This window comes from Calonectris borealis, chromosome 11 (assembly GCF_964195595.1).
Source record: "Calonectris borealis chromosome 11, bCalBor7.hap1.2, whole genome shotgun sequence".
NCBI classification, from domain to species: domain Eukaryota; kingdom Metazoa; phylum Chordata; class Aves; order Procellariiformes; family Procellariidae; genus Calonectris; species Calonectris borealis.
This window is the reverse complement of record NC_134322.1, coordinates 16,736,568-16,746,239: the sequence shown is the minus strand read 5'-3', so window position 1 is coordinate 16,746,239 and position 9,672 is coordinate 16,736,568. Positions and strand designations below refer to the sequence as shown.

Genomic DNA, 9,672 nt, shown 5'->3' with positions numbered 1-9,672 from the left:
GAAAAGTTGAGTTGTCACAGGTGAACTGAGATTACATCCTGCAGCTAGAGAGAATGTAAAGAGAATTTAAAGAAACCTTTAAAAAAAGTCTTACGTAGTATTATCAATTCCTATATAAAATAATTTAATATTTTAAATACTGTTTAAATAACTTATCTGTATTTAAAACTAACCTTTTAAAATTTTATGTTTGGAACTTTTTTGGCATTAACACTTAAATAAAAATTTTTAAATATTAAAAAGTCTTTTAAATATTCAATACAATTCAATATAAAAACAGAAAAGGTAATATACATTGTTCACACATAGTATTGTACATGACAGCTGAGCTTTAGAGTGAGCTTTTGAATTTGTCAGACAAGTCATAGCTTAGTTGTGTTGAACCACTTGCTTATCCTCTGTCTGGACTCTCAGATCCTTACCATCAATATGTAGTCTTTAATATTATATACACATACTGTATACAGTATTTAATTCCCATCTCTATGCCCAGAATTGTAAATAAATATTTTTCCCAGCATTTAGATCAAAATATTTTTTAGCGCATACACAAATATATTTAAGACACACACAATTTGACAAGAAACATACCAATTTTGCTCAGCTCAGTTATAGGAAAATTTAACTGATAGATGCAAAATAACGTAACTGAGAAGTTGTCACTGTTGTATTTAAAATTTATAGTAATCTTATTACCAAATGTTTACAGGTTAACAGTGGGAAAATCAGGATTCGCTTGTCTCCTTGATGCATTTTCATTAATCCTGCCAACGATAAAGGCAGTAATGTAGGCATAATGCTGGTGTCTTACAGCTACTTTGTCTAACACCTGATATTCACTGACAGTATTACAAACTTTGACAGTATTACAAACTCTGACAGTATTACAAACTCAGTGTTAAGACTTTGGCAGGACTTCACTAACGGCCAAATATCAGTCTCCAGTTTTTAAGCATACGCATGTCTGTCATTGATAATGAAGTTTACTGTCAAATTCTAAATTGCTTTCTCCATCCTTCTGTAAAGAACTCCTGTATTCAGCAAGGTGATTTCTACAGATACTATAAATGGATTCTGGTGAAAAGAGGGGTACTCTCATGCTTCCTATATTACATGCATCATGTATTATGATTGCAATAGTTGTGTCCCATTGTACAAGGTAGTGCCCAGAAGTCTTCATTTCTTCTTAAAAAATTCTTCTCCAAGAGGACCCTTTACAAAGACTAAATGGAACATTCTATGTGGCTACTTAGGGATACTTGCAGAAGGAAAAAATACCAATGCAAATCAACATATGCATCAGGAAGCCTAGTCTAGAAACATTACTCAGAAGAACAGCACATGCCACATGATATTTGTAGTTATTCACAAATGAACAAAACTCACATTTCAGATTTTGGACTTAGAGTTTCCTATTCATATGCAATCTACAAACTAGAAACTATTTGCAGGAATTATTGCATGGCTAATTCTTAATAATTGTTCCTGAAAATATAACTTCTTCACAGATAACTGAGACACGGTTTCAAGATGAGCTTTCAAGAAGGATTTGAATGTTTTGCTCATGTCTTTGCAGTGTGAGATTCTGAATGAACCTTCAGGAAGACAGAATTCACAAACTGTGAGAAATATCCTGCTTCCTTTCACTCCTCCTGCCCTCTTCTCTGGCATGAAGGTGCTTGAGCAAAGTGTTCACTCAGGTGATGGACTGTACCTGTGGTGACTCTGGGCTTGGTTTACATGAAATTTGATTCTCCAGCTTTCAGGGGAGCAGACTCTGAAAAGGAAATTGTTACCTAGGGAGAATACGTATTTCAGTCACTTTATTTTAATCCATCTTAAGAGATAAACTGAGGCCTTCAGCTTATTTCACAGTAAAAGCATGGTACAACAATAGGCCTCCATTTGTGTCTCTGAAGACCTCAGCCAAACAGTTGGGATTCTGTAGGATTAAAGCAAGCAGTCAATGCTAAAGTAATCCTCCCCCACATCTTTTACCCACTTATATCACTGGTCAGGAATACTGGCGTGCCAGCAAGAGGCTAATTCTCAGCTGTTTTGTACACACGGAGTTTCAGGTCCTGATATTCTCAGCTCAGCCCTTTTCATTAAGACATCAAAGTCACATGAAAACTAAGCATATTTTGATGGGAGAATTTCAGAATCGGAAATAACATAAAGTGATGAACTATTAGTTTTGCCTTTGCAAATGTCTCTCTAGACTTACGAGAATTTGTATTTAAGTCTCAATTTTTCCTTGGGTGTATATGCAGTGTGTATATATAAATATAGATTTATACAGTTCATAGTTTGTATCAGACCCAAGAAAGCTTTATTATTCATTAGTGCTCTTCAGATGATAAACTGAGCAGAAAAGGTGCAGTTTTCTTGTAAAGATATGTCATGGTGACTCAACAGAAGGAGGTCTATAAAAGGCTAAGCATACAACAGTTCAAAATTTAATTTTTAAATTAAAACCTTGATTTCAGGATTTAATAGCTTCTTTTTGCTTTCGATTCTTCATTTATGCTTAAGCCTGTACAAGACATTGAGTTACTTTTTCCACATTGGAATCCGGTTAACAGTAAAGAGACAAGCATGTGTATGTTTGGGTTTTTTTAAACAAGCAAGGATAAAGGCATCATAAATCCTTCATTTTGTTTTTGATAGTTAAAAGGGTCATCAGTTGAAAGGATGTCTTTCTGGGGAAAAGGAAGAAGTAGTACTGCAAAAATTACTGTGAAGCCTATTTAAGAATTCAGGCCAAACTTCTAGGTCAAATCCAGAAAGATATAGAAAGACAAGCTATGTGGTGTATTGTCTTAACTTTCAGGCTTCTGGTGTCTCAGACAAATTCAGAATCCTGTAAAGTCACATATATTATGTAAAATGCATGGTGGGAGTTGTGGGTCTGCCTAGTTATGAGTGAGGTGGAGAGCTACATACCACAACTCGGTAAGAAGCAGTAACTGAAAAGCAACCTATTTCTCCCTTTTCTCTCTGCTCTTTGAGCTTCCATCTATCTGGATTTAATCCTCGCCTAAACATAAGTGTTTATGATCACTCTTTCAAATAGTTAAGATGGACTACCTTCTATCTTCTGTAACGAAGTCTGGAAGAAGTGACATTTCTGGCATTGCCTGTTATTTTGTAATAGCCAGTCAAAAATGTGTAAGAGACGGTGGTGCAATACCCTGTCATTCTGAAGGGACTTGCAGACACTTCGCATCTCCCGCAGAAGAGTGCACAGAGGAGCTGCGCAGAGGCAGCCCAGGGAGAAATCCTTCGCTTCCTTTCTGAAATGGTGCCACTCTTCCGAAAGGAACTCAGGACCAGAGAGGGGGGCAAAAGAAAGCGGACAATGAGAAGCAGTATACTCATTACAAACAAGCCATCAAACAAAAACCACGCTCTTGCTTGCTACATATCGTACTTCAGAGAATCAGATTGTAGTTAGGAGTTAAGCAAAATCTTTAGACACAGCCTCTACAAAGTTTGGTGCTGACATTAAAATACCAATTGTACAAATGATTGTGAAGATTGAAAAAGCCATCAAGCAGAGCCGATCCACTACAGAGGCTGCAAACTTCCATTCATTGCAAATGGCTTCTTCTTCATCCTGGTCTCTGAATCGGTTTGCAATGTACCTGACCTCTTCCAAGATCTTAGCCAAATCTGGGTCACCTTCAGAGGGGTGGCCACTGTGCAGCAGGTTTTCTTCATCTGTTGGTGAGCAAGTCATCCTCCCACAGATCACCCCTGAATCAGTGGTAGGTGTGCAGTGAACCCCTTCCAGCCCTCTAAACCCAATGTATAGCATATTCCCATTACTGGATTGCTGTGCACTCACAGTGTTCATCTCCACACTTGATAGGCTACATCGACGCTGTTTATGTTGACAGGCAGGACGCACTTTATCTTCCCCTGGTCTTTTCATCCTCAGAAACCAAGCACACCAGTTGAGAAGGATGATTCTTGTCTGAAAGAAAATTTTTGAGAATAAGCATCTCTTCCCACAGCCACTGTCTTTGGGCGCTATTGGTATTTTTGCAGCCTGGGTGACTGTCTGGTTCATGGTCTCTGCTTACTCTGCACAGGAGTTCTAGAAAATGGTGCCAGAGTTTTCCAACTTTATTTGGATTAATTTGCCAATTTGGATTAATTTGCCAATCACTGAGGCTGCTTTCTTATTCTAGCAGTGCTGTTGATTGCCTCAGGCTGACTATCACTACTGGGAGTCCCCCCTTCTCTGATGGGAGTCTCCATAGTGTTGATTTTTCCTTACACTTGAACAGCGATATGGCAGCCTTTTCCACCTTTACTAGAAACCATGAATTAAAAAAAACAACCTCTTACTGAAGAAGAGTTACTTTTTAATAGTCTTAATAGCGCTGCTTTAGATGATAGTCAATAAATTACAATTCTTTCACTCGTATTTGTGCTCTAATATTAAATTCACATGATATTACTGTTTGGAGAGGGCTACTAAAACAGATGCTATACTGGACTGGACCGGACCACCAAGCTTTACAACGTTTTGGCTCTGTTCTCATGTTGCTTTCATGACAGTTGATTGCAGATTTTAGAAAACAGATCTGGATATAGCATGGAGAGAAGACGGAAAAATTACTTTGATTTAAAAAAAAAAAAACAACTTTGCAAATTTAATCAGTGTATATCATTTTATTGTTTTCCACATTGCCTTAATCCAGTCTTACAGAAAGTACAGGCAAGCCAGAGACTGTTCCAGTTCAGATGCAAGCTTCTGTAATTTATTTCAATCAGATTTTAAGAGTTCATTCCAGTGTTTCTTTTCCAGAGCACTAATGAAATATTATTGTCTCATCTAATATGCAAATCTTACACTGTAATTAATATTAGATTTTGTCCATTTATTCTGCTGTGGATTGCCACTCAGAGTAGATACTATATCCAGGCAAACATCCCCACCAGAGACAGCTCTTGCCCTGGTACTCTTATTTACACTATCAAGCTTCACCAAGAAGGATAATATTCCATTAACTGAGGGGCTGATCCAAAATCCACCAGTATCCAACTAATGTTTAATTCAGCTTCTCAATACTAAAGCTCACTCCTCAACCTCAAGTAATCTGTTTTGTGAGGATGTTTGGCTCAGTACTAAACATTTGTCCCCTTTAGGTCATCAAACATGTGTCTAAAGATATATACCTTTTATTCTGTTCATTGAAATTTATTTTTTATCTACCCCAGAATAGGCCAGGGAATATCTCATTATCTCTTGTCCGCAGGGCACTTCTGTATGCACATTCTTTTTGGCTAGTAAGGATAATAATAACTCATTGTTCTAGAGAGAAAGAAAGAGAAAGATCTTTCCATCTTCAGTAATGCCTGATGTTGTCATGAGCTGGGTGAAGTCAGGAAGAGTGGACAGTTAGCTGATGATACTCATCAATATTTAGTAATCTAATATCAGTGTAATGTTCTCTGTAAAACTAACCACTCATAGAAGTACATTATAAAGAAAGTCTTATGCGCTTAGAAAAAGACTTTAATTTTTCTTCTACTTTACAGATGTTCTTGACCAGAGGTGTAAAGATGAGGATTTTCAGAGCAAGTTTCACTTCCACTTTAACAAGTGCTTTTTAGGCTATTGATGTTTCTGTATGCACAGCAGCTAAATGGTTGGACTTGATGATCTTAAAGGTCTTTTCCAACCTAAACGGTTCTATGATTCTAAATACGTAGCAGCTGCATAGTTGCACCTTGAGGCTAATGTATTTCATGCATTTATAGTCTCCTTCAGCACCTTACTCTTTCCTTTTACCTGTTTCACTTCTGACATCTGCAGCTTATTTGAAAATCACCTTCATTTATATATTTAGGTTTTAGCAAAATCCTGAGGTGCTTCTAGCTGTTGTGAAGGAGATTCTGAATATAGGAGCAAGTTGAGGAGTGGTCAGTCTCTCTCTTGCACGCACACACTCTCTAAGTAGCCAACCACACAAAAGATATCTGGACATCTCATTTCTGGGGAAACTACTTTTCAAAACAAAATGTTTAGGAAGAATTTATATTTTTTTAACAGTAAGAAGTAAACATGGGTCACTAGCTACTCTATCACAGCTGTGATCTGGACAGTTATGCAATGGATAATGAATGAAAATCAAACCTTACCCATTTAGGCATTTTCCCCCCATCTGGATCATGATGATGGTATTGTAGAACAATAACAGTGACAACAACAGAAAGACCAACAATAATCATAGTGCTGGCAAAATACTGAGCTGCAAAATAAACAGATAATTACAGCAATATATTTTGGCTGATATTGCTTTGTAGCTATTGTAAGGGGTGTTTATATACATGCATACATAGCGTTAAGTTCTTTTTCCAGTATAGTGATACACTTGCTACTTTAGGTACTTGTGAGAGATTTCTCAAAAGCAGAAAGAGCAGCCGTTATTTTGAGAGGATAGCCAGTCTTTAGTAATTGTCTTTGTGGAACTGAGCACCTGCCTTTTCTAAGCAACCTTGAAAAAAATTGTCCTCTAATTTTCTTTCACCAGTATTGTAGAGACTGGCTAGTACTTCTCTTGAAAAGTTTCTCTTTCTGTTTGAGCAATTCAATGGGAAGATTTAATCATGTTTAGCTCTGTATTCCTAATGTCTGGCCAGTTGTGTCAAAAATGCAACAGCTTCTTCCATGGAAATCTGACTCCTTTACACTTTCCCAAAATACACATAGGTTCTCTATTTTGTTCAGAGCAGAGAGCACGGAAGTGGTATAGGGGATCTCGCCCATCAGAGCCTCTCATCAATTGGCAACATTTTTCTAATTCAATTGCAGTGGGCCATTGTACAGGTGGTAATTTGCCTTACTGCTGGCCTTCATGCAAAGTCACTGCACCTCATTTGGCAAAAAATAGAAGTGAATAAAAGCTGTAGTTCGCTTACCGATTAAGGGCACAGAGTCAGATGTTGCTGGCATAATTTCAGCCACAAGTAACATGAAGACAGTGAGAGACAATAAAACTGTTATACCTGAAGGATAAACATGAAGTATGAAATTAGATCAGTAGCTTGTAATTACAAGGCAGTAAGAAGCAGAAAATGAATCTGAAGTTCTCTTTGCAAGATGCATTCCACACCCTTCACACCAGCACATTAGTGCTACTCCTATCCTTTCTTGGGCTGCCTCAAGTTCAGGGTAGCAGTGCTGCCACACTAGTACCAATGCTTGCACAGACGTATATATTTTTAAATCCTGTAGCTATTCAGCTTTTATCACCATTTGCTAATTAGCTGAGGTAAATCAAACTAATGCTTGCTGCTTGTTTGCTTTAGAAACATGGTGTGATTTTGCGTGTTTGAGCATATGACACTTGATTAATTGGCGTGGAAGCTCCAGGTGGTGTAATGCATAATATTGCTGAAAAACAGATTTGCTGAATTGGACAAACTTTGGTATCTTTTGATATTAGCTGTTGGGTTCTGCACATGGCTATGCCCAAGTAGTCTTGACTGCTGATTTTTGGAGTTTGACTTCTGTTGCTGAGTGATGAGTTCCCATCTTTCTGGAACAAGGCTTAGTCTTTTCTCAGGACTAGTCTTAAACAATAAGGAGTCATTGTCAGGTAGAAAAGGATTTAGGAACAAAGAATTCATTTTAAAATACGGGGAGGGACTTCTTGATTAGGGAGGCTACTACTCAGTTAAACCATATTCTGGAGAAATGTCAATTTTGTTTCTACCTTTTCACTATGTTCACTTACTAGGAGCCAGTGCATTTGCAGCTTTGTATGGGGCAAAAGTTTCATTACATATTTAACCTCCATCTTAAGGATCAAGTACTTATAGTCATCAGATTTGTTTAACAAACCAATACTTCAGTTAAAATTTGCTATAAAAAATAGAATAGTAGCAGTTAGAATCCATCTTTCTGAGAAGGCACCTTGGGCTCTTAATACAACTCACTACTAAAAGGAAATACTAAGAAGAATTCAATGTTAAAGTGTTCAAACGCATATTTGTAAACTTAAGCTTTACTCAGTAAATGTGGGATTTTTCTTCAGCAAATAAACATCAAAAAATGAAACCCTGCTTCTTAAGGAAGAGGTAGTCAGGAATTGTCATGCTTCTGCTTGGTTGGCTGGAATTTCTTCATTTCACAACTTCAGTGTACACTGAGCTGCGAGCAAGGGCTAAACATCACACAGCTTCAGCATTAAACAGTAAAAATAGCTCATGAGCCAGAACAGGACACAAGCTATTCCTTCTTGCCTACTAAGACTGTTTAAAAAACTTTAAAAAGGACAACTTCTTTTGGTTTGGTCATATTTACAATATCCTATTAAGGATTTACCTAGTGAGATCTTTTCTCCCGAGTCTGCTGGAAGCAGAAAAACTAACAAAGCAAGTGCCGATATCAGTACACAAGGAATAAGAAGATTGAGTCCGTAATAGAGTGTCCTACGTCTCATAGTTACTGTGAATGTTACATCTGGGTAGGGTTCTTTACAACATTCATAAAAACTCTCAGTTCTCTTCCCAGGAACTCCTGTGGAGGAGGGAGAAGGAAGAAAACCAGAAATTAATGCAAATAAACTGTATATTATGTAGTGATTATTTTAAAAAAGGATAAATGTAGCTTTCTAAGTTTTACTATAGGTAAAACTACTTCTTTAAGCTTAATTCCCAATTAAGTACTTTTTGTCTGATAATAAAGGAAAACCAGATAAAAGATACTTACTGAATTCAAGGAGCAATTTTGTCACCTACTTTTTTATGTTGATTTTCGTCTTACATCTGTTCTCAGAGTTTCAAATGCCACTAGCTACATCATTTATTAATTTAATTTCTGTCTTCATTTCCCAATCATTATTACATCCATTTCAACAGTGGAGACCAGGCTGCAAGTTCACAGTGTAAATAAGAAATCAAGAGCTTACCTACTAAATCCCACTCTCCATTTGAAATATAGCCAGATATATCTGCTTCTTGCATTTGTAAGTCCAAGGACCAGCCTCCGTAAGTCCAGGATCCAAACTTCAGATTACACTTCTGAACGTCAAATGGAAACCAGCGCACATCTATGTAGCATGAGCTTTTAAATATGCCTAGATTGGATTTTAAACAAGAACACTTAATTTAAGTACTTGTTCCACATAGTTTCGTGTACATTTTGTAACCAGACCTTGTTCTACATTGTGCCTTCTGTTTTTTACTTGTAAAGCATATTTAATCTCAGTTGTGTCTTGACATGTAAATAGCAAAAGTCAGTCATAGAAAAGGGAAAGAACTGCACCATTAATGTATTGATGTTATAAACTACTTTTTGAACTACATTTCCATTTTGGCACATGGTGGGTGAATGTTTAGAGAAAAGCTCAGATTTCTAGATACTGTATTTCAGAAAGAAATGAAGCAGAATATGCAATCTGTTTCTCCTATTTCTTTTACTGAATAAAATAAGAAAACCTGAAAGATTATTTGCTAACTTATTAGATTTACATGATCTTGATTTATTCAGGAAAGCTAGCTTCTTATTTTTCACTTGTTGAGTCAGGCCCTCTCATTTAGCAGCTTTCAGGATTGAATTGAAAACCCCCCACCAAATGGAACATCTTAAATCAAAAGAACAACAGGCAAACCCCTGAAATCCTCCAGGGATCTTAGATGGAGAAACTAATT

General features: G+C 36.9%; 1 protein-coding gene across 1 annotated transcript in view; it reads right to left on the bottom strand.

The window, feature by feature from the left end:
- Positions 1-662: 662 nt before the first annotated feature.
- The window catches only part of CHRFAM7A (CHRNA7 (exons 5-10) and FAM7A (exons A-E) fusion), a 44,647-nt gene continuing 35,637 nt past the window's right edge, over positions 663-9,672 (bottom strand). The window contains exons 6-10 of the mRNA XM_075159523.1: positions 8,931-9,098; positions 8,345-8,539; positions 6,937-7,023; positions 6,157-6,266; positions 663-3,979 (exon numbers count right to left, since the gene is read on the bottom strand). Coding sequence (XP_075015624.1) covers positions 3,461-3,979; positions 6,157-6,266; positions 6,937-7,023; positions 8,345-8,539; positions 8,931-9,098 — 1,079 coding nt within the window. The 3' untranslated portion in view covers positions 663-3,460. The remainder of the gene's footprint in view (positions 3,980-6,156; positions 6,267-6,936; positions 7,024-8,344; positions 8,540-8,930; positions 9,099-9,672) is intronic.